Source organism: Phoxinus phoxinus, assembly GCF_949152265.1.
Source record: "Phoxinus phoxinus genome assembly, chromosome: 11".
In the NCBI taxonomy this organism is placed as follows: Eukaryota; Metazoa; Chordata; class Actinopteri; order Cypriniformes; family Leuciscidae; genus Phoxinus; species Phoxinus phoxinus.
In genome coordinates, this window is record NC_136886.1 from 27966803 (window position 1) to 27993371 (window position 26569).

Sequence of the window (26569 nt, forward strand, 5' to 3'; positions counted from 1 at the left end):
GAGTACTTCTGTGTGTGTGTGTGTGTGTACCAGTAGGTCAGTTAAGAGATGTATACTTAAGTGTGTATGCTTGTATTTGTATATTCATTGATCTTTGTATGTTGGTCATTTTTTGTTACATTGTGGGGACCAGATGTCCCCACAAGAATAGTAAAGGGATAACCAGACATGCATGAATAAATAAATAAATATTGAATACATTCTTACTGAAAATGTATGTGTGAGGGTTAAGTTTAGGGAATATAAAATATAACAACCTCAATATATAAACCATAGAACTCAATGGAAAGTCCCCTCAGTGTTTAAATGAGATGTGCCCTTGTTGTAAGCTGAGGGCTGGTGTGTTTAAGATGTGGGGAGTTACATGAATTTACTGCTGAGAGTTCAGTAAATCCAGCGGTCCATTAAACCGCATTCCTCCCTCCCTCTGTCTCTCTGTTTTACTTAGTATACTTCTGTCTTCTAGGGCCAATCTTTCTCCTTTCTCCTGCTTGCATTCTTTGTCACTGTTTAATGCTGCCTTGTGTTTGCACAGTATGTGTTGGTGTGGCCATTGATTTGCTCTATCGGTCATTTTGGTGACGTGATGCTAGGATGGCAAAATTCAACTCTGCATTGTTAAATCTGATTGATCCCTGGATGTGTGTGTGGCATTTGGAGGGTTACAGGTGAACACACACAGAAACAGTGAAAAGGTTCTTGATTATTGTACTCATGCATACAACTGCAAGTTGGACAGTGAAGTCCAAATGTTTAAGACCACTAGTTAACATGTTTTTATTTGATTTTCCTCCCTGATTTAATACTATTTTATTACAAATTATGTTATTAGCATAAAGTAATTCAAAAAACAACAACGTTAATTTACAAATCCAAGAATTTCCTAGTATTTGGTTTCTTAATGTGCAAGTTTTGCTTTAATGACAGCACCCGAGTTGCATGAAGCATGAAACCTGATGTTCTCACCATGATTTTAGAATGTTACAGAGAGCATCTTTTGCTTCAATAAAAGCAATAATATCTGACATCTGTACAAAAATCACATGATCAGTGTCACAATGTTTATATTTGATTAGTGACCTAAGATTACCACACAACCTGAAATCTTATTTAGCGTTTATCCCGCATGTAGCAGTGTCCTCTTTTCTGGATCACTGGCGCCCTTTGATGCGATCGTCGGCTTGATCTGCGCGCAAACCGGTAAGCTTGAGGTTGTTGTGCAGCGTGTCGATATTGAGGCAACACCACACCGCTGCCGAATGTCATCATTACAGACGTGGTGGAAGCGTGTGATGCCGGAGATCCATCGCAGCATTTTTGTTTCCATGGCACAGAGGCGGCGTTCTACTTTTGTCACGGGCCCACACTGGATGAATGACAGTACGGTAGATCTTCAACTTGAGACGGTCACTGGCCTTCCTATCGCACGTGAAGCTGGCCGCCGTGCGCTATTTCAGCCAGGCAGCGTTGGTTCAGACTTCCATCAACTACGTTGAGCCAAGATCTTATGCTCACCAAAGCTGCATTTATTTGAAAAAAAGTACCAACAGTAATACTGTTAAATAGTATTATTTAAAATAACTGCTATCTATTTTAATATATTTTTAAAATTTAATCATTTATTAAATGTATTACATTAAAGGGCACCTATTATGACATTTAAAATGTTCCTAATGTTGTTTTGGGAGTCCCCAACAACAGTTTTACATGCATGCAATGACAAAAAACACTTTTGTTGTCGTATAATATGCATTTATTTTGACCTGGTTTGCTCACCGACTCCCAAATGATTCGTTCAACGACTCATTTTTGCAAACCCCTCCTTTGCGCGACACGCTAATCTGCGTTGATTGGTCAGATGACCCAGCAGTGTTTACAGAGATACTACTTATTGTTTAACACGGAGTACAATGATGCTTTTATCAATTAAATTGTGTTATAATAATGATTATAGTCCACTGCTTTGTAGTTTGTAGTAAAAAACTAAAAATAAGATAAAGAATTTAAAGGGTTAGTTCACCCAAAAATGAAAATAATGTCATTAATGACTCACCCTCATGTCGTTCTAAGCCCGTAAGACCTCCGTTCATCTTCGGAACACAGTTTAAGATATTTTAGATTTAGTCCGAGAGCTTTCTGTCCCTCCATTGAAACTGTATATACAGTATACTGGCAATGTCCATAAAGGTAATAAAAAGATCATCAAAGTAGTCCATGTGACATCAGTGGGTTAGTTAGAAGTTTTTGAAGCATCGAAAATACTTTTTGGTCCAAAAATAAAACAAAATAAGACTTTATTCCGCATTGTATTCTCTCCCGGGTCTGTTGTGAATCTGCGTTCAGGACTCCGCAGTGACGCTGCTGACGGAAGACGCTGATGACGTGTTATCTGGTGCGCCCGAGCTTCGTTTACAGTCTGAGGGAGACGCACGCTATATTCAAGCTATTCTACATTGTTTGCGTGGATATCATTTTTTTAATGGTGCGTAAATGTGCATGTCGCGGATGAGACACTTTTACAGCGTGCGTTTCCCTCAGACTGTAAACGAAGCTCGGGCGCACCAGAAATACACGTCATCAGCGTCTTACGCCATCAGCGTAACTGTGAAGGATTGACAACAGACAAGGGAGAGAATACAATGCTGAATAAAGTCTTATTTTGTTTTATTTTTGGACCAAAAAGTATTTTCGATGCTTCAAAAACTTCTAACTAACCCACTGATGTCACATGGACTACTTTGATGATCTTTTTATTACCTTTATGGACATGGCCAGTATACTGTATACAGTTTCAATGGAGGGACAGAAAGCTCTCGGACTAAATCTAAAATATCTTAAACTGTGTTCCGAAGATGAACGGAGGTCTTACGGGCTTAGAACGACATGAGGGTGAGTCATTAATGACATTATTTTCATTTTTGGGTGAACTGTTAGCGAGCATAGCCCAGAGTTCATATTGTAAAAGCACAATCAGTCTTTGTTTGCATTAGCCCGATGCATAAACATAACGTTTTTACAAAAAAAAACGAGGTATTACTCTATTCTTTAACCCTCAGGGGTCTGAGGTGTTTTCTGGGTCCTGGAGGTGTTCTGACATGCTCTAACATTTGTGCTTATTTCTGTTACTTGTGACATTTTCATGACTAAAGTATTATTACACTGCATTCAGCACAAACTCTGCTACAATAATATGTCAGCAGCATGTATGTAAAAGTTTGTAGTTTTGAGATAATAACATTTATGCGTGGTTTGTGAAAATGACCAAAAAAAAAGTCACTGAAATAATGTCATGAAAGACAAACTAATTATTTCGTCGCAAGGCTTTTGAAAATTGTATCACGTAGCCTAGAATATTTGCTCCAAAACTATGTGAAAATCATCCTGAATACTCATTCAGATAAGACAATATATTGATTTAAAATTTGTATGACATGTTTTGTGTAAGAAAGCTTTATGCGAGGAGGCGTTAACCACCATGAATATTGAGTGTTTCACACCTGAGAGAGACAAAGAGCCTCCCATAATGGCCCTATTAGGAGCTCTCAGGCACTATCATTACATTACCTTGCACAAAGAATGAGGAGATTTTAAAAAAATGGCTTTTTGATTGTTTGAATTTATTTACAACACAACATCATCCAAAGATACACAACAAATGGCAAAAAGCACATTATTTAACACACTGAACTAAAGACAGAGACTTAACCAGTCACACACCTTTCCTTCCCTGAAACATAGTGCATACCTGTCATTTCCAAGGTGTTTGATTTTTCACTTTACCTCCTCATGCTCATGTTGAAGTCAGCAGGACGGGTAGCTACCTAAAAAATATATATATATATAAAAAAGCTGTGAGCATGCTGATATCAAGAAGAAACCAGGGCTGCATGATTGTGGGAATACATTTTAGATTTCTGGTGAAAATTCCTTTTTAAAATTTACAAAATACACACACACACACACATATATATATATATATATATATATATATATATATATATATATATATATATATATATATATATATATATATACATATATATTTGTTGTGCCTTGTAGGCATATACCTGCACTGCAAAAAATGATTTTCTTACTTAGTATTTTTGTTTTGTTTCCAGTCCAAATATCTAAAAATTATTAAATCAAGAAGCATTTACTAGAGAAGTAAAATGACATAAGAAATTCTATTTTGTTTTAAGATAAAAATAAAGTAATTTAAGTAATTTTTGCTTAAAACGAGCAAAATTATCTGCCAATGGGGTAAGCAAAAAAATCTGAATTCGAATAGAAAACAAGAAAAAAAATCTTAATTCAAATGGAAACCAAGAATTTTTTGCTTACCCCATTGGCAGATAATTTTGCTCGTTTTAAGCAAAAATTACTTAAATTACTTTCTTTTTATCTTAAAACAAAATAGAATTTCTTATGTCATTTTACTTCTCTAGTAAACACTTCTTGGTTTAAGAATTTTTAGATATTTGGACTGGAAACAAAACAAAAATACTAACTAAGAAAGTATTTTTTGCAGCAGGGCTGAATCAAATAATAAGAACAGTATAGCAGGCATAGTTAAAAAGGAACACTTCAGTAACACTACACTAGAGAAAAACATATTGATTATCATATGTTACTTCAAATGTTTACATCGATATGACGTTATGAAATGAGATTGGAGTAAAATCATGGTTTGCTTTTCAAACGCACGTCGCGCGACTGCGTTTTCAAACTCTCACAGCGCGTGCAGGGGACATTCACTGAAGCATCGAGCAACAGTTCAATGGCAATATGAAGTTTATGCAACAATAACACTAACTAATATAATTCAGGATTATTTCTTACCTTAAAATCGTTCTTGTCTTCAAATCGCGATCTTCTTCTTCAGATGTAAACCCAATAATCTCACAGCATGTCTTCCAAACTCGACGACTGAAGAGGACTGATAAAGTTTGCCGCTTTGTTGTTGAGGTAATGGGGGCGTTCGCGCGACACATGGACGATTTGCATCTCTATATGTTTTGCGCGTGTGGGTGTGGTCACATTAAAACTAATGAGGAAGGGTTAGAGAAACAATAGGTTACTGTCGTAACCCCGGTTCTCTGAAACATCGAGTGGAGAGATCCACCTATGGGAAGGGCATCCGTACCTGACCTCTGCAGAAGCATCCAATTGCACCAAGTCTGGCTAGACAGACAGAAGCGCGCAGCCAATGCCAGGTAAGGCCCCGCCCCCTTACCTAGTGGCATATAACGCCTGCAAGCGCTGCTATTCTCCAGTAAGTATATTCGCTTCTCGTGCGGCAAGCGGGGCAAAGCTGGTGGATCTCTCCACTCGATGTTTCAGAGAACCGGGGTTACGACAGTAACCTATTGTTCTCTTTCATCATCTCGTGTTCGAGATCCACCTATGGGAGAGACATGGACAGCTCCCCGATTGCCCAATACACTCACAGTGAGGTTCTGAAAGCCAGAGAAGGACGGTCGCCCCAGGGGGGGGGGCGGTGCCTGACACGTCCCATAATCATGAACCTGCAATCCTGACGCACACACATAACTGCTGTGCACATGCAGGACATGAAACATGTATGTGGTAATAACCCCAGCAACACCAATGTACATATATACACCCAGGAAGGACTGGAAATACGTGCTTGGTGACAGGAATGTGCATGGCCTGCCGGCCCATTCACTCCTTATTCGTTACTTCCAACGGGGTTACAGGGAAGGTCTAAGAAGACCCCACCCCTAAAACCGAATGTGCTACCGAAATTCTGGTGACATCCAGCCGGTAGTAACGCACAAAGGTATGAGGAGAAGCCCAACTGGCAGCGGAGCAGATGTCCTGCAGTGACACTCCCCTAAACAAAGCCCAAGAGGCGGCTAAGCCCCTCGTGGAATGAGCTCTGATGCCCCCTGGGGGCTGCACTCCTTTTGATTCATAAGCCACAGCTATAGCATTCACAAGCCAATGTGAGAGGCGTTGCTTAGATATGGGACTCCCTTTGTGAGGGGGCGCCCATGAAATAAAGAGCTGGTCGCTCTTCCGGAACGCACTGGTCCTGGTCATATATGTCTGTAAAGCACGGACAGGACACAGAGCATTTAGCCTCTGATCCTCCGGGGAGGAAAACGGTGGAGGGTGAAAAGCGGAGAGCTCCAACACCTCCGAAGTGAACGCAGGGAAGCACTTCGGCATGAAGGCCGGATTAGGCTTAAGGGAAACCTTATCTCCACTAAGAGAGAATTTAGTGCACGAGGGATGAACCGAGAGTGCATGTAGCTCACTGACACGTTTAGCTGATGCCAAGGCCAAGAGCAAAACTGTCTTGAAGGACAGTAGCTTAAGGGAAATACTTCCCAGAGGCTCAAAAGGATGTTGAGACAGAGCCTCCAGCACCATGGAGAGGTCCCACTCAGGAACAGTTCTCCTGACGACTGGCAAAGAGCGACGGGCACCCTTCATAAATCTGCGGATTAGAGGATGCTGCCCGACTGTTGAGCCCTCAAAGCCCACATGACAGGCCGAAATCGCAGCCAGGTAGACCTTAATGGTGGAAAAAGACCTCCCTTTTTCCATGAGGTCTTGAAGGAAACACAAAATATCAGGAACTGAGCACTGATAAGATGTGAGACCACGCCCATCGCACCACCCTTCGAACACTTGCCACTTACAGCCATATAAGGACCGTGTAGAAACGGCTCTGGCATTCTGTATAGTGGCAATCACACGCGGCGAAAGCCCCAGTGCGCTTAGGTTCGTCCTCTCACGGGCCAGGCCCAGAGAGCCACCCTGTCCGGGTGTGGATGGTAAATCTCCCCGTTCGCTTGGGACAATAGGTCCGTGCGTGGGGGGAGGCGCCACGGCTCGGCATATAACAGAGGGATTATCTCCGCCAGCCACGGTGCCTTGGGCCACCTGGGTGCTATCAGAATGAGAGACAGGCTCTGCTCTCTCACCCTGGCCAGTGTTGGAATTATCAAGCACAGGGGAGGAAAAGCATACAGCAGCACTCTGGGCCATGGGTGGGCCAGTGCATCTACCCCGAGGGGTGCGTCCACGTCCTTTAGCGAGAAGAACATAGGACAATGGTAGTTTTCGCGCGAGGCGAATAGATCTACGGCTGCCTGTCCGAATCTCATCCATAACATATCCACTATCTGGGGGTGAAGGCGCCAATCTCCGTAGATTGGGTTTCCCCTTGATAGAAGATCCGCGCCTCTGTTCAGAATGCCCGGAACATGAGTCGCGCGTAACGACAGGAAAACCCGTCTGCTCCACACCAAAAGCTTGTAAGCTAGAGCGTGAAGTTTCGACGAGCGCACGCCGCCCTGACGGTTGATATAAGCCACAGCCGTGGTATTGTCGCAGCGTACGAGAACATGATGTCCCTGCAGGCGAGGCAGAAAATGATTCAGAGCTTTCCAAATGGTCAACAGCTCTAAATAATTTATGTGCGCTGAACGTAGTCTGTTCGGCCACAGACCGTTCACCGTTCTGCCCTCCTGGGTGGCACCCCAGCCTGTTAAGGACGCATCTGTCGTCACAACTTTCCGCATCATAACCGTCCCCAGAGGGGTTCCCTGTGCGTAAAAGTCTGCGCTCTTCCAGTGTCGCACGGCTGCCGAGCAGGCGCGCGTCACTATTACAGAGCGGCAAAGATCGCGAATCGGGCTGAAATGTAGTGACAAAACCCATTTCATGAACGCTCTCATTCTCAGGAGTCCCAGTGGCACAACTTGGATGGATGAAGCCATAAGACCCTGCAGCCTGAGGCATGTGCGATATTGTACTTTCGCCCCCTCTCTGAACTGCGAAAGACAGTTCATTAGAGAGAGAACGCGCTCTTGAGAGAGACGCGCTCGCATGGAGACTGAGTTCAACTCCAAGCCCAGGAAAATGACATTCTGACTGGGTGTAAAATTGCTCTTGCTCACATTCACTCTGAACCCGAGAGATGTGATGTGCGCGAGCACACGGCAGGTGTCCTGCAACACTTTCTCCTTCGATTCGGCTATTATGAGCCAATCGTCTATGTATGTCAGAATCCTCAGACCAGACATTCTCATGGGTGCTAAACCCGCCTCCGCACACAGACAAAAACTGCGAGGACTCAGACTGAGTCCAAACGGCAGAACTGTGAATTCGTAACATGTGCCTTGGTAGGCGAAACGAAGAAACTTCCTGTGTGGCGGATAAATGCTTATATGGAAGAAAGCATCCTTCAGGTCTACCGATGTGAACCAGTCGTTCTGTTTTATGGCGCGGGCGAGCGAGCCATGAGTTAGCATTCTGAAATTGTATTTCCTCAAATGTTTGTTCAACACACGAAGGTCCAAGATAGGGCGGAGAGAGCCGTCCTTCTTTGGGACCAGGAAATAACGAGAATAAAATCCCTGATTCATCAGACTGGGGGGCACCACCTGAATAGCTTCCTTGTTTAGGAGGGAGGATATTTCCTCTTTCAGAATGTGTGAAGCGTTCTCTTCCGTGTGTGAAGAGAGAACGCCGTTGAAATGCGGGGGTTTCATTGCAAACTGCAGTCTGTAGCCCTGCATTATAGTACGCATCACCCACTCGGGAGCCGAAACAGCTTGCCAAGCCCGTTCGTGACTCGCGAGTGTTCCCACCCGAGCCGCAGTTGAGCTGTGTAAGCCCAGCGGACTCATTTGTGATGCAATGGCGCCATCTAGTGGATGAACTAGGGGCGACATGCCGGGGTTTAGAAAGATTTTCTCTCTCTGCAGGGAGATGAATTCTCTCTGCGGAGAGAGATCCTCTCTCCGTAACGAATTCATTTGATTCGTTTGTTTTAATGTGTTTTTTGTTCTTTTGTGTGTTTTGTGTTGGGGGAACACTGGGGCCGAAGCCTTTAATAATTTGGTGAGGGGAAGTGAGTGTGTGCGGTGTGGTGACACTGCTTTTTGACTTTTCCTCACAACAGACCCCTCGAACGTGAGGGGGGAACACACGTTCAACAAACACATGGGCTGGGCAGCCTCGCGAGAGACCCTGCGTCTTTTGGACAGGGGTTCTTGGACATGAAGAGAGTCCAAAAGGCTCGTAGCCCGTGAAAGTGGACTCGATGCCCCCACCGGCCGAACATCAGGCAGGCCGCTTGCGTTTCGAGTCGGTGGGGGTAGTGTTAGATGGTCTTCCAGCCGCGGCCGCGGCGGGAGTAGATTTTCCCCAGTGCTTAGCAGGCGGTGGGTTATTCTGCCGTGGGGCGGGGGGTCTGTTGCGGGGCCTTTCCTTGCCCTGGTGGAAATGTCGTCCCATGGCAGGTGGGTTAGGCAAACGCGCAGGGGGTGCCTGGCGTGGGGCCGCCTTCCTAGGAAGGCATAACTTGAAGGCCTCGTCCTCCTTCTTTTTGTCGTCACACCGTTGTTGCATCAAAGCGACGGCGGGGCCGAAGAGAGCCCGGCCGGGCTCCACCGACGCGCCCGCGATGCGCCGCTTCTCACTGTCAGGAAGGCCCGACAGGTTAAGCCAGAGCGCGCGCTCTCCCACCACAGAGAGCGCCATAGAGCGCCCGCAGGCTTGGACGGCCTGCCGAGCGTTACGGAGGACGAGGTCGTTCACCGTGAGGATCTCCTTCCACAAGGTTAAAGAAGGAGTTCCCTTTTCCAGCTGTTGCCCTAATTCGTCCAAAATCTCCGCCTGGTAAGCGGAGAGAAGTGAAGAGACGTTCAGGGCCCTGACAGCCAAGGCCGAGGATTTGTATGCGGCCTGGTGAACTGAGGCAGAAAAACGGTCCATCTTGTTGGGCAAGACCGGCTTCGAGGGAGCGAGCAGCCCTCCATGAGCGGGGTTAAGGTGCCTGGCGATGGAAGGCTCGATAGCGGGGGGGTCACCCATACCATGAGCTGCCATGTCCTTCACCTCAAGACCCGTGAGACCGTGTTTGAAGTCGAGGGGGTCGCTCCAATTGTGCCTCATGTGCTTCGCGCACGCTGGAAGGACGGGGAAGAGTTGTTTTCTCGGACCGGGAGGGGGTCCCAGCACTTTCCCGTCGTAAATATCCCTCTCCTGGTCGGTGGCGCTCTGTGGAGCCGGCCATTCCATGTTGAGGCGAGCGGCCGCTCGCTCACAAACTTCCAGGAGGATGGACTGAGGCAAGGCCGTGTGGGCGCTAGCCTGGGGAAAGCCAGAGGGCGGGATGGCCTCCTCGTCCTCTGAGATCCCAAGAAGAGCCGCGTCATCCTCATCGCCGGAACCGGCCGGTTCGTCGACGAGGGTGAGGTTGCCCGCGAAGATGTCCTCTTCGGGGAATGCGGGATTGGGCTGGTCAGCCCAAATGAGTGAGGTGGCGCCCCGGGAGTCCCCCGGTAGCGCGTCGTCGTCACCGTGTCCCCCATCCGAGTCAGAGAGGCCGAGCTCGGAGCACTGGGTCGCTGCAACTTTCAGACGACGTCGTAAAAGCTTCTTGGGCAGCATAAGGCAATGACTGCAATTTTCCGGGTTCTCCAAGGCTTCTTGAGCGTGTTTAAGGCCCAAGCAGACCACGCAGAACGGGTGAAGGTCCTTAGCGGCGATGAGCGCACCACACGCGGCCGGGCAGGCCCGTGATAGGCTGTTCCCCGGAGAAGCGGAAGGTTTAGACAGCGACATTCCGGAGAAGAACGCGGAAAAATCCGTGGCGGGCAGCCGTGGAAGGAGGAGCAGGTGAAAACGGCGAGAGCGCGGGCGGCTCCGAATGCAGAACACAGCAGAAAGGCTGAAAAAACGACTGTCACGTCTGACGGAGGCTGATCAGGCGATATGTCCTCCTGAAGACACGAAAGTGAGCAGCGTAATCCAACCGAACTGTGTCAGTGCAGAGATCGCGAGAAGCGAATGTCAACTGGAGAATAGCAGCGCTTGCAGGCGTTATATGCCACTAGGTAAGGGGGCGGGGCCTTACCTGGCATTGGCTGCGCGCTTCTGTCTGTCTAGCCAGACTTGGTGCAATTGGATGCTTCTGCAGAGGTCAGGTACGGATGCCCTTCCCATAGGTGGATCTCGAACACGAGATGATGAAAGAGAACTGAATATCTTGTTGGTTTTATACAAATTACTTAAACAGAGAATATTTGTTTTCGTTTTGAATCAGATAATTTAAAACTACACACTTAAATGATTATAAATATATAGAGCTCACAAATGTGTGACAAGTATTCGCTGAGTTTTTTAAATGTTTAGAGACGTGCTCAAGAAAAAAAAGTTCACGAGACGGAGAGGCAGAAAGCACACCCTGTTTAATTTCTTTATTTTACAAAAGCACAACGTTTTGTTTTGATTGTAAGTGGACACATACAAAAGTAGACATCTCACAGATTCTTTTTTCATTTTTATTAAGTCTGTATGACCACAAATGACGGAGTATTTTAAGTTTATTCAGCTGCTATGTGAAAAAAAACGCGCAAATCACGCCGGCGTGATTGCCGACCCCAGGGGGTTAAGACAACTCCGAAAACAACGACAAACACTTCACATATCTCAATAAATTGTCATTGAAGACCTAGAAGCTAAACGGTGCTTACACAACAAACAAAATACTTATTAAGCATGCTACATAAAACATAAAAGCAACAATTATTAATAACACTTACAGGTTGTGATACGGAGGAGGAAGCTGATGCAAATACACTTAGAACTGAACCTTCCTTCAATATCAGCCGGCTCGCGAATCCAAGTTTGATTGCATTTAACCCTCTGGAGTCTAAGGTGTTTTTGGGGCCCTTGGGATGTTTTGAAATGCCCTGATATTTGTATTTTTTTCAGTTGCTTATAAACATATTAATGGCAAAGGTGTAATTACACTCTATTTAGCACGAACATGGCTATCATAATATGTGAGCAACATATATGTACATGTTTGCATTTTTGAGAGAATATTATTTATGCGTGGTTATTCAAAAAACTCAAACTTAAATTGTCTGATATAAGACCACAAACGACCAACTTCACATATTCCCACAATACTTTTGACTAATGGATGTTGTCGGCTAGAGTATTTACTTCAAAATGATCTGAAAATCATCCGGGCTAATCGTTCACATTAAACAATAGATTGATTTAAATTTTGTAAGACACTTTTTGTTTGGAAAGGCAATATGCAGGTGGGCGTGAATGATCCAACAAGGTCATGAATAATGTCCTCATTCACACCTGAGAGACAAAGGAGACCTGCTAATGCTGCAGTGCATACTAATGAGCCTTAGGTGTCACTGTGGCTACAAGAAAAAATGCAAAGACAACACACACACATATATACATACATATATACATACATACATATATATACCGGTATATATATATATATATATATATATATATATATATATATATATATATATATATATACATATATATTACTACAGAATTGGTTCAGAGTTGGAAACATCTTGAAAAAAAGTGTATTTTTCCACAAACTGTATGCTTGCAAATTGTATAATATCCAAGGTAAACATTTCTAGTAATTGTGCAGTTAATTCTCATTCGTATTTTCAGAAAGTTTTGGATTATGTAGGCTATCCTCTCCCCAAATTTGTCACTAATAAAACACAAAAATAATTTATAGAGAAGGCTTATATTGACCTTTTAAGATTTTGTTTGCACCTTGTATATTAGGTTTTGATGTGGCAGTAAAAGCTTTATAAATAATCTATCCAAAACGAAATTTTGTCTTTCATATTTCGTCTGTAACATATGGTCTTTTATAATATATATTAGGGCATAAATGTTAATTTGCAGTTTAATATGTTGCTTATACAAATACATTTTATTTCAACGTATTCAGTCGATTTGTACTCATCTCAGTAGGCAATATAGATAGTTTGCTAAAAGCGAAACTCGCGCGAGCTGTAGTAAACAACATGCATATGTGCCGTGCGTTCATTCAAACACAGAAACGCGATTCAAATTTAAACAGTCTTTTGCGGTTTACAGACACCATTTCATATCGCGATTAGAACAAAGCACTTACTGATGATCTGCAGCTGGATCCGTTGTTCGGCTACTCCAGCACGTTTGAGGTAAAATTTCCAGAATTATCACGATATTATTATTCCTCACAGCGAGCGTGTTGTCCAGCTGTTGTGGGCGTTGACTGGTTTGCATGTGTTGCTTCAGATTATCTGCGTTTGAATAGCGCGCGCTCTCGATGGGCGTGTCACATTAGCGGAGTAATGAGGTGCCAGAAGGATAATGAGCACAGCTGATCTCTCGCTCTTTTTATATAGATTACATAAACAGAGAATATTTGTTTTAGTTTTGAATTAGATAATTTAAAACTACACACTTAAATGATTATAGAGATATATAGCTCATGTCTGAGTGAATAGTATTCGCTGAGATTTGTTTAAATTTAGAAACGTGCTTCAGAAAAAAAGTTCACGGAGACGGAGAGGCATAAAGCACTCCCTGTTTACTTTCTTTATTTTACAAAAGCACAATGTTTTATTTCGATTGTAAGTGGACACATAAAAAAGTAGACATTTAACAGCTTATTTTCTCATATTTCTTAAGGCTGTATGACCAAAACTGACTGAGTATTTTAGGTCTATTTTGCTGCTATGTAAAAAAAAACGAGCAAAACGCGCCCGCGCGTTTGCCGACCCCAGGGGGTTAAGTTGGTAAAGCAATCGTCTTCAAAATGGCGCGAACAAAGCACAAGGCTCGGACTATACTTCTGTGGTATAGTTGTATATATGAATTGTAGCCACTTAGTCTTCAAATGCTCCTCCTTGGGCAGATGAAAAAAGTTGGCTTTTGAGTCGCACTTCAGAACACAGCGTCTCGTCGCCATGATGTTTTCCCTGGTCTTGGAGCGCAATAAGTGGGCGTATCGTATTCAAATAACTTGACAAGTTGACGTCATCTAGTCAGAGAAAAAGCTTCGGTCTTCTAACGATTCATAAAAATGACTCTGAGTCGACTCTTACTTTTGAAAGACAATAACTTTATATACGGTGCACTTTCATATTTCAAACTTTGCAGGATGTTTTTGTTCACTTAGATCTATGTTACACACTACATTTAAAGGTACATTTCAAAATTCCATAATAGGCACCCTTTAAATATGAAGTCAAAGTGGCATGAACGCAGCATAAGCTCGCTGTTTTGGTTCAGGAGGAACTGTAAAAGGTGACTGCTGTTTGTTTGCAACGCTGTTTACAACTCTGCATAGCCTTACAGAACGCGCTGATGACGTATGATGTCTGCGTGAGCAGGGTGCGTGGAGGTACGGCATGTGCGGCCCGAATGCAATTCTTTTTGGCAAACTTTTTTTGTTTGTTTGCTTCCACAAAAGATGTATGTACATTTAAAAAAAAAAAATTTAGACCATTTATATTATTAATTGATGATATCAGGATGTGGAGAGTTTCAACCAGTACCCTACCTTTAATAGAACTTCAAAAGACACATTTCACTGGTCACTGCAACACTGTCACTTTTGATAGTTTAATGTGTCCTTGCTAATTAAAAGCGGGAAAAAAATCCTAAAAGTTGATTTCCAGGTAAAATACAAAGTTCTGTCATGAAACTCTAATGGCGCAGGCTGATGGGTCTTTAACTCAATCTGTTTGCAATCAGATCATTCTTTATAAAGCAGCTGATTGGTCCCTGCTGTATGTATGTATAGCCAATAATGAGCCACTGCTCAACCCTCAAATACTGGTCAGCCTTTTCTGTAGCAGATGCAGCGTGCTTTCAGAAACCCTCCAGCTCCACCTGTATAGATCTGCTACGGGTAATTCATGTACGCTATATTGTGCATCAGCACTCTTACTTCCTGACAGCAGTGTGTCGTGTATGTATTGGCAGTGGCAAGTCCTGTACTTGCTCTGCAGCAGCAGCATTCTGCCAAGACCAAACATATCAACATTGTCATATCCATTACAATGCCAAACACTTTGAGAGATGTCATGACAGAACTGGGAAAAAAAATCTCTGATTTACTTAGTAGTCTCAGACATTTGCTCCCCACTGTACATAAACACAAACACACACATGCATTATTTTCACATTTATGGACGCACAAAAACTCACACAGATGACAAATTCACAAACATTCTCTAATCAAAAGTCATTATTTTTTGGACCATGTCCCGAGACACCTCTGTTCTATTTTATGCAATCATTATGGTTTCTTTGGCATTTCACAAATTGTATACATTGGTGCATCTACAAATGATTAATTATGAAGCAGTCTCACCCCCACCGTTTGATGCAGATCGTGAGAGCGCACCAGATGCGGTGGCCAACTCCAGATGAACCTGCCGTACATGCAAATGAATGTTCTCCATGTCGGTGTTGGCCTAGATGACTTTGACTTTCAGCTCGAGGTTCATTGTCCTGACAGCTGTTCTATAAATTCATGTTTTCCTTTCCTCCTCTCCCTCTACACCTGTGTGGACTACAAAACGGGCTCGAAATGGACCCGAGGTCACATTGATTTTCTTCACAGACCAGAGAACCGAGAATCATGGGAGACTGAGTAAATCAGGCTTTAGAAATGCGCCTCTGAAACAGATGAAGTGCATTAGAGTCTGACTCTTCCTGTGTTAAAGGCAATTATCATCTCTATCTGCTCACTCACCGTTTCCTGAATGGACGAAAACAACCTTTGTGATGTCATTACAGCTGCCAGCACATCCACCTGTGATTGGGCAAAGTGCCGCTGTGTAGATTTAATGATTTCATCCTGTGATGTAATTACATCTGGTGGATTGGAATGTTTCTCACAAATGCTGGCCGTTTTTCTCCTGATCTGTTCTTTCTCTATAAATAGAGGGTGAGTGTATGGTTACTTACATTTGAGAGTCAGCTGGATTGATGGCTCACTTCCTTTGTAAACGCTTAGGCCAGAAACATGTTCTACGCAAGTATGCAGATGCAAATATTTGGCATGTAGTGCATGTGTACAGTCCTATTATCCATACTTAATGTGCATTCTTGCATTACTTTGGCAGTAACATAAGCTTACACTCTTATTTACACCAATCCACAACCTTAAACCAAGCTTATCAGTTTCCTTTAGGAAATTGCTGTTTTAAAATAACAAAAGGTAGCACAGGTACAAGGTTGACTAGCAGAGACCATTGGCAAGTGAAGTACAGTTACAGTACAGTCAAAATCCACTTTTTATCCAGGAGACCCTAGACACGTCCTAAAGCACAGCCCATAGAGTAGTGGACTAATGCTGAGCTCTCGAATATTAGAGTTGCAGCCTTTCGTTTTGATTGAGCTGGCAAATCTCTATGGCAACATTGTGTCTGTTCGCTCTGAGCCATGACCAGCGTTTTCCACTGATTTCTTCAGAGCATAATCTCCATGATTCAATTCTAATGAGCACTAATGATTTACCCAGCTCAGATCTTTCATCACAGGCCGATAATACCGCACCGCATCCCGCCATACCGCTGCTCGTTGCCTTCCTGATCCGTGCTTTCTCCCCTGTTACATGTGTTTCAGACATTAGCTGCAAAAATAAACCTTGGATCAACAGGGCTGTAATTTAGATGTCACTTTGCAGGAAAAACTTTGTCTCGTTTGACCGGAAAAAAAAATCGCCAGACTCGGCCAGGTTGAATTATGCCAGTTGCTGAAAAAGACGCTTGGCCCAAGCGAATGTAATAAAGTTTAATGGGCCCTTCTTTTAATGACAAGTGTGCATTGGCTCAAACAATTGCTAGCATGGAGACGTGCATGCTTTATAAAATTAACAAATAAGATTAATGTCGCCGATGATTTATTTATTTAATGCTATTTCTCACAACATCACACATTCTGGCATCTACTACACTATGTAATTAATAAATGAAAGCGTTTACAACAAAAAGTTGTTCTATGGATTCGTGGGGGAAGTTGCTGTCAGTGTTGTAGGAAAACGTTTAATTTTAACTTTTTTTTTTTAAACAGTGCCACTGGGATAACATCAAAGTTAGAGCAACAAGATATAGCCTGTTATTACCCATGTGTGGGATCGTTTTGAAAAACCCATAATCAAGTTTGATGACAGTTTTATTAAGTGCTATTGCCGGAGATAAAAAGGCTACTCATTGTCTAAACTGATATGAAAGGATCTTAAAATCATGTCATTTGCACATTTATTGTTTGACAAATAGTGATTATGACTAAGCACTGGCTACTAGAACTGCAAGAACAGAGTGAATGTTCAGTTAATTTTAGGATTATAGTTGAGTCCATGATGTGCATCCATACTATTTGTTAACTAAGTGTTTTGTCTCATTCATTATCAGATACATTTTCTCTAGTACCTACAGTAGTAGGTTTTATTCCCTTGTATTGTTTGAACTTCTCCTTTCTACATGTTGCGGAAAAAGTAAGGAGTAAGTGCAGAGGTGTTGAGATCATTGAAGGGTCATTTCACTTTTGGCGTGAAAGGGACTTTACATCTGCCAAAAATAGAACTTTGTTTATTTATTTTATTGTTACAAACAAGCTAGCCCAGCCCAGGTGAGAAAAACATTGTAATATGTTTTTCATAAAAAACTTTCCATAAAAAGTAACGAAGTTCCGCAACTAGTAATTTTTTTTTTTTTTAGAGAGTAACACAATATTGTAACGCATTACGTTTAAAAGTAACTTTCACCAACAAAAGCATCTTAGTTGAAAGTGAGAAATATTGTGGACCTCCCCTTTGTTTGTTTGTTTATTTATTTATTCTGGTTTCATTTACTTTATTATTATTATTTTTATTATTTTGGTTTATTTATGCATTTAATTTATTTATTAGTGGTTTTATTTATTAGTTTCTTTTTGTTTTAGTTATGGTTTTTTATTTTTATTTTATTTTATTTTTTATTAATGGTGCTTGCCTATAGGCAAAGCAACATTAGTGTTATTGCTCATACTTATTATTATTTTTTTTATTATTATTATTCTTCCACACAAAGTTCGGCGCGAAACTCGCCCCGCACCGTTTGTCACAGACCCCTGAGTGAGGTGTCAAATCGACCGGCCCATTGAGGAGAGGTGTGCTATATCTTTTCTAAGCGATCGGGTGTACGATGTTCGCACAGCGGACGAAAAAGCGGCCAAAAAAGTCCCATTGACTTAACATTGCGGAATTTTCAGAAATTCAAATCCCAACTGTCATTTTTCACACACACAGACACAAAGGGCCTGACACCCCTGCATGTCTCCCCCTCTCTCTCCCTCAGAGGATTTATATTATCCAGCAGCCAATAAGTAATGGCCTAAAATCTTCATAGCCACACCATAGCAACCAGTTACAGCACCCTAGCAACTATAGGCTATAGGCACGAGGCCACAGGCCTCGTGCACTCATTATAATGCACTCGTTTAATAGAGATTTTAAATACTCTATAAAAAACCACTCGTAGGCACGAGGCCGCAGGCCTCGTGCCTAACCTTAGCCCTAACCCCATAGTAACCATCTGTGGTGCCCTAGCAACCACCCAGAACACCCTAGCAACCACCTAGCAACCACCTAGCAACCGCCTAGCAACCACCCAGAACACCCTAGCAACCACCCAGAACACCCTACCAACCGCCTAGCAACCACCCAAAACACCCTAGCAACTGCCTAGCAACCGCCTAGCAACCACCCAGAACACACTAGCACCCCTCTCTCTCCCTCAGAGGATTTATATTATCAAGCAGCCAATAAGTAATGGCCTAAAATCTTCATAGCCACACCATAGCAAACAGTTACAGCACCCTAGCAACCAAAGGCTATAGGCACGAGGCCGCAGGCCTCGTGCACTCATTATAATGCACTTGTTTAATAGACTCGTTTAATAGAGATAACCTTAGCCCTAACCCCATAGTAACCATATGTGGTGCCCTAGCAACCACCCAGAACACCCTAGCAACCACCCATAACACCCTAACAACCACCCAAAATACCTCAGAACTCCCTAGCAACACCATAGCAACCACTGAAAATACCTTAGAACTCCCTAGCAACACCCTAGCAACCACCCAAAATACCTTAGAACTCCCTAGCAACACCATAGCAACCACCCAAAACACCTTAGAACTCCCTAGCAACACCCTAGCAACCACCCAAAATACCTTAGAACTCCCTAGCAACACCATAGCAACCACCCAAAACACCTTAGAACTCCCTAGCAACACCATAGCAACCATCCATAACACCCTAGCAACCACCCAAAATACCTTAGAACTCCCTAGCAACACCATAGCAACCACCCAAAATACCTAAGAACTCCCTAGCAACACCATAGCAACCATCCATAACACCCTAGCAACCACCCAAAATACCCTAGCAACCACCCAGAACACCATAGCAACCACCCAGAACACCCTAGCAACCGCCTAGCAACACCCTAGCAACCACCCAGAACACCCTAGCAACCACCTGAACAACATGAATAAGCAATATCTCAGCAGCAGAACATCGTACAGACATGGTTGTTTGCTCGTATGCAATCATGTACCACACTCTAGCAACCGGGTCGTGTTTTTTGCCACTGCAAGCACCATTCACATTTTCTTCTGGAAATGTACGTTCTAGTTTTATTTATATTTGATTGAACCTGGAGACAGGTTTTTATTTATTCATGTTGTTATGGTTAGTTTTATTTAATATTCACTTATATTCAAGATACCTGCCTGATACATAAACTAAGTTTAATAGTCAGCTTCGCTCCTACTGGATTTTAGTTTTCTATGAATTGACCCCTCAGCTTCCAGGACCAGAGCTGTCTGTGGATCTCCGGCCTTCACCCGGTCTGTCTCTCTTTCTATATGACTGAATGACACACACTCTCTTCTGAGGCTACCGATCACTCATGTTATTTTGCTTGAATCTTACTCTTGTCTTGCTCCATGTCAGACGTCCTCTTCTCCACCTCCCCCTCTTTTTTCACACTCCTCCATACATGGATGCATTCTCCCTCTCTCATATCTCTCACTATCTTTTTCAGGCTGTTTCTCTGTCTGTCACTCACACACATACAAGCACATGATACTGATTACAAAGCGTGAGTTTGTGTACTACAATGGTATTTACTTTTATTTTATAAGCTATATGTGGATGAACAAGGTCATTTGTTGAAAGGAGGTGGAAGTGTGGACAGGGGGAGGGGGAATGGTGTTCCCGAGCTTTTTAGCATGCAAATAGATTTCAGCGTCTAGAAAATGAAAACGACAAGAGCTGAATAAGAGATTGGGATTGATATGGAGACGGGAGAATTTAAAGAGGAAATGGAGACATATGGAGAGACGCAGAGAAATAAAGGAGTTCTTGTGTCTAAATTACTCTGTCGGATTTATTTATTTTTTTACTTGGTTCTCAAACAGAATACCTGGCTGGAACGATTTTAATTTGGAAATTTACAGTAAAAAAGTATTGAATTGAAATTCTGGTACTTAGATGTTCTAATTTGATTAAACATGGCATTATAAACTGAGCAGTTTTATATTGAGTAACGTCTGATGCTATACATAGTGTCATTGCTTCTATTTCTACATCAAATTCATTACACAGGGTTATTCCAGTACTTTGCTGTACGTCACACATTTAGATTTACACAGCTCACTCAAACAATCAGGAGGGAATCTGGCAACAGTTCGGAAATGATTTTCTCACACACACACATATACGCACACACATACAAGTGTTACTAGACTTCTAGACTTCTGGCCTGCCAAAATGAGCAGGCACCACTACACTACCGCTTGAGTGCTCTGCAAAAACAACCCATGTCTAACTTTGTGTGTAAGCGTGTGTGGAGAAAACGGTTCAGTGTACATAGTCTTCATACGCAAAAGGAGAGTGAAATGTGTGAACTCATTGGGAGGTCTGTATTCTTTTGGCAAACGTAGATCAACTGGAGACCAGCTGAGAGAGGAGCTGGCTTCAGACCTGTGGACCATTGTAAACTGGCTTTGAAACAATCCACACTCATCTCACTGTCCTAATGTCTATTGTGAAGAAAAGCAGAATAAATGGTTTAATTAGGGAACATTTATCTGGATTAGCATGTGCTTTTACACGTTTTCGAATGTAGACCCGGAGGACGAGCGCGCATATGCTGCATTTCATTGCACGTTAATAAATGATTTATGAACGATGTATTAAATATGGATTCTGCCTTAGGTTTGCCTGTAAATTCTGCTGTCAATCGAAAGTAAACAACACTAGCTGACCAGCAGCATCAATCGATGGTGAAGTGATTTGTGTAAAGCCAGATTGATGGCAGGAGATGTTAACAAGGGAAGGGGGGTGGAGAGGAGGACAGTGTTGCTGACAGAGTGCAGTATGCTAATGAACTGCGGCCTGTTGCCCTGTCTTCCCCTCAGGGATGCTACACAAGACTTCCCTGCTCATTTACATAGCGTAATTGCGTAAATATGTCGGACCACATATTTGGCTTTTTTTTGTTTAATTTTGCATTTGTGTCTTGGTGTGTACTTGGTAGGAAAGTGTCCATGAAATCAGCATTAGAGTTTTGTGGCATTTCATCCATTTGTGTTTGCTTTGAGGCTGTCTATACATTGAATTAAGGGTGTGCAATATTGACAAATCTCAAGTATTTTTTTCTTCTTTGCGGTGGTCAGTAAGAGAAATTAACTTTTTCATTAAGGGACAATATTTGCCACCTTAAATTGATTTCCTGGCGCATTTTCACATTTTTAATGAGGCCATCTTTTTCTAACCTTATTACCTCTTAGTATTGAACGTGATCATTAACGGTTTGTGGTGAAGCCATGAATTATGCCTGGCATGTAGAGAAGAGCGGTGCTATTACTTTTCTAAGCCATCAGATTTTCACCTAGTGGACAATAAAATGGTTGAAATAAATAGCAGGGACTGAACCAAGAATATGAGTTAATGACTTAAAAGTGGGTTCTTTGCTCTAGTAATGAACCTAGTTAATGCATCCACTCATAAAAGTTTAGTAGCCACATGACAATCTGCATAACAACCCAGAATATCTTCTTAACACCAATAATATCAAATAAATAATTTCCATTCATACATCTGTGATAGATTTTCATAAGACATATTTCCTTTTTTTTTTCTCCATACAAAATGTATCAAAAATGTATTTAAAATGTGATGATTTTCCATTGATGATCTATTCTATTTTAAATACAAACTACAACAACATTCACTTTGAATTTAATGACTGAAAACCCAATTTCTAAGTAAAACTGAATATTCTGCTGGGAGTAGTGTCGGTCAGAACCTGATTTTGTGATTTGATTGGATGGTCAAAAAATGAAACCTGTCAGGCTATAATATATATTGGTTAATATATATATATATATATTTTTTTTTTTTTTCCCCCAGGGTTACATACCCCAAATATTGTTTTTTGTCTTTTCATTAGAATAAGGTGTGCTCTGATCAACCATGCACACAAAAACCAGAGACATTAATGAAGAAAGTCATTTTGATTTCATGTTGTCATAATGTTTAGCCAACTGTCTCTTTTTCCAAATATAACTGGTTTTAAACATCTCAATGAGCCTCACTTAATTTCCTAAACTGACAGTATCTAACATTAAATTAGCATACAACAATTTTTTTATTTTGTATCTGTGCAGAATTGCGGGATGGTGTTGTGCACGTAAGAAAGGGAGAGAATGAATGAACGTGTGTGTGTGTGTGTGTATCTAGCCAGTCGTATTCTGAGAATGAGAGCTGCCTATAGTGATTGAACCGAGCACGATCTCTGCTCATTCACATTCACACCCTGTCCTCTCTGTCTCACACACACACACACACACACAGCCTCTGAATGGATAGAAACTTGGTTGTCATAATAACCGCATCTCAATCCCAGGCGTTCTGAAGCTGTGTGGAGCACTGTAAAGACATTGCGTTGTACTACAGAGAGAGAGATACCGGGCAACAGAGAGGAGGGGGAGAGAGAGAGAGAGAGAAAGAGAGGGAGGGATTGAGACTAAAAGAGAGAGAACAGTTGCGAGATAGAGAGAGAGATGTGAGAGGGAGGGACGGAGATTGCCAGAGAGCAGAGGAGACTGTGAAAGGCAGCGAGAGGAAAGGAGAGCACAGGAAGTGCCACACCGGTCCTTTGGATCTTGGTGAGTTGGGACCGATTCTCTGTACGTCCTGGAGGAATAGCGTTGAATGTGTAATTGGACTGTATGTAGTGTTTGAATGTACGTGTGGTCAAGTAGATGTTTCGTCAATGTGAATGCGTCCTTTGTGCGTTCGGGGTACCTGTAGACATGTTGCTTTTGGGTGTGGGTTTTTTTGTTCATCCTTCCCTAACCTTTGAATATGTGTGTGTGTGTGTGTGTGTGTGTGTGTGTGTGTGTGTGTGTGTGTGTGTGTGTGTGTACAGAGCTGCTCTCGCCGGCTGAGTCTGGCTCCTCCCCGGCTGTCCAGGAGCTCATGACACGGTTGGGCTTCCTGCTGGGAGACGCCATCCCCACCTCATCACAAACAAACATGGAGGAGAAACAGGTAAACATGAACCCTACAGGTCTAAACACCCAAACTCTGAGAGACGTGCAATCTGATACACAAACATGTGGCATCACGTCACTAAAGATATGTAAGATTAGGGCGATAACATCCTTGGAAAGAGGAAACCGCCTCTGAATTTTCTTTTCAGTCAGGTTACATCGAATGAGCCCTGGATACCAGAGGTCATTTATCAGAGAGATCGCTGACACTGCTGGAGCTGTTCTTCCAGAATCACACTTTCACTCTAGACACACTATTGGAAGAGCTTTGTTTTAGACTTCCACTTAAAGAAAATGGTAGATTGTACCCTTAAAGTGGTGACTTATAACTGGCAAGATGGGCTTTTAATAAAACTATGATGTCTAGAAACACTTTTTATTTTATTTTTTTAGAATAGGTGCAATCGGTGAAACCCCGATGGCTAATCATTACCAAAATGTTTTGGGCATGCCCAAATAAAATTCTTTTGGCAAGGGGTAGTAGCAGAGATTGCGAAAATAATGGGAGTAGAGGTTGATTTTTCGTTCACTACATTATATTTAGGTAAAATACCAGGAAATATTTTAGACAAGGATAAATACTTATTAAAAATATTGTTAGCAAGCAGTAGGAAAGCAATAACTTGTAAATGGTTGCAGGTTGACCCTCCAACTAAGGATCAATGGCTAGGGATCGTAAATGAAATGTACAATATGGAGAGACTTACATTTATATTAAGGCTCAAATTTGACAAATAACAAGTTCTGGGAAAAATGGATTATGTATTTAAACCATTGAAGAAAGTGTGATCTGGTATATCAAGATGTTGGAAATATTTAGTGATACTGTCTGATATTGTAGCATCCATGATAACTTTGTGTTCTTTGTTCTAATACAAAAAAAGTCAAAGAAAAAAAAAAGAATAGGTGCAATAGGCTAGATAAAATGGAGAACAAGGACGTTCCCGTTTGCAAATAATGTAAGAACTTCAACACCCATAATGCACTGGGCTAGTGGGCTTGATCAGACTGTCTGAGAGTGGCAATACAAAAATGCGGAAGTACGGTCTGTAGTTTTCACAAGTCTGCCGGATGATGCGTTTTGCTTTAGATGACAAATAAACTGGGAGATTGATACACATTGTTTATATACATATGCTACTGACATTGTAACAATACAAAGCTGTTTGAAAATTGGCGAACTTATCCTTTAAATCAGTGTGTGTGATGTCCAGTGTTATTTTAGTATCATTCAGATACTATTATAATTTTTATAATTCTTTGATTGTAATATTTTCATTTTCATTTTAGTTACAGTAGATTTTACTTTTTATTTTTGTCATTTTTATTAATTTGAATTATTTTATTCATTTGAATTATTAATTTTACCCGCTTTTAGCATTAGTTTCAACTAACTATATTAACTCTGCTGATGTCCACTATATATCTGTAATATGCTAGTTTCTAGTTACTAAACTCTGACTTTGATCTTCATTCAGTCTCTTTTTCAATTTCAATTTAACATTTTAAAGACATTTATTTTGGTGTGTCCAAATCATAATACAGTAGGTACATCATACAGAGGTTTGAGGTGTTTATCTGGGATATAAATTGCTCTTAAGAGGCTTACGTAGCGTTTTTATGGATTGCTGCACACAAAGCTCCTAGTGGCTGAATTTATCTACAAACATGCTTCATCAGTCATGCATGATCACAAATGAGAAAGTGCTTTCTGATTGGCCAGTTTCTGATCTCCCCTTTAGCCTTTTCAAACGCAGTGCATTAAGTATGAATGCTGGTTTATGCATGTTCAGTGCCGTGTATGTGCACAGCTGCTTTATAAGGATTGAAACAGTCTTGATGTGGATAAGCACCCTGGAGATGTGGCTGCCGGTGAGTAATGCAGTTTCTCCGCGGGAAAACGAATGATGCGGGTGGAGCAACAGTGTCTCTCTTACGCACGCTTCTCTAACTCAACTGCAGCACTGAGGAAATTATTGAACAGGTGCATGAAGCTCTACCTGAAAGCGTGAGCTGTGCTTTACTCTGATGTGTGTGTGGAGAGATGAGAATCCTTCATTGGTGGTGAGCGGCTGGCAGGCAACAGTTCTCTGGGGACCAGGGCTCCGGTACACTGATCACACACACACACACACACACACACACACACACACACACACACACACACACACACACACACACACACACACACACACACACACACACACACACACACACACACACACACACACACACACCACTCTCCCTGACCTATATAGAGAGTGGAGAGAGGTAAGAGGAGAGGACAGAGTAGTATCTAGGATTTGATGTACTCTGTATAGTATGAAAACAGAAGTCATACAAGTAAGTTTTAGACTGTTGGTTTATCCCCTGTAAGCACTTCCTCTAGTTTTGCAGCAGGTAGATTACCCATAATTTCTCACACCCCAACATTGGGGTGTAATCTGCTTTCAGATGGTTCGAAACAAATGCTTTTTTTGGTTCTTTTAAAGCATTGGTTCTCAACCAGGGGCCTCAGCAAACTTCCAAGTGAGCCGCAGGATGACTAAATGAATGAATTGCTATAAATATATTAACCTAACCTAACTGAAATACTAAGACAAAACGGTTTTATTAAATAACATACATTTCTTAACTTCTGGAGGCACAAAATGAATCATGGTTCATTAATTTAATTTATAAATACTCCCATTTTGTTAACAAATATCGTCTGAAAACAGGCAGCTTTGTCACATTTAATACTGAAAATATCTTGGCTTATATTAGCATTGAATATTGTGTTGGAGATAAAAATGTTGAGAACCACTGCTTTAAACTTAACATGAATCTCTTCGCAACCCATTTTATTTCCATAATGTGATGCATGTGCAAGTGAATGAGAAGAAAAAGTAGAATGGGACAACATTTTTTTTCCATCTTGATTAGACTTGGGTAGATTCTGGAAAGTTATCATCACATATGAATTTGTCACAATAAGACCAGGATTAAGAAACCATAAACCTTTAATAGAACCGTCTTTCTTTCTTTTTTCAAATTTTTTCTATACCTTTCCTTGTTGGCTTTTTTCCTCCCCAGATTTGCAGATTTACTCTATCCCTAACCAAAGCATTGCCATTGTAAACACTGGTAAAATGCG

General features: G+C 41.9%; 1 protein-coding gene across 7 annotated transcripts in view; it reads left to right on the forward strand.

Moving 5' to 3' along the window:
- The window catches only part of tanc1a (tetratricopeptide repeat, ankyrin repeat and coiled-coil containing 1a), an 86108-nt gene that overhangs the window by 27910 nt on the left and 31629 nt on the right, over positions 1-26569 (forward strand). For 4 of the 7 annotated variants that reach the window (XM_079629188.1, XM_079629190.1, XM_079629189.1 and 1 more), the window contains exon 5: positions 23310-23431. In XM_079629188.1, coding sequence (XP_079485314.1) covers positions 23310-23431 — 122 coding nt within the window. Of the gene's footprint in view, positions 1-22974; positions 23047-23309; positions 23432-26569 lie in introns of those variants that run through there. The other 3 variants (XM_079629192.1, XM_079629193.1, XM_079629194.1) reach the window with 1 other exon arrangement.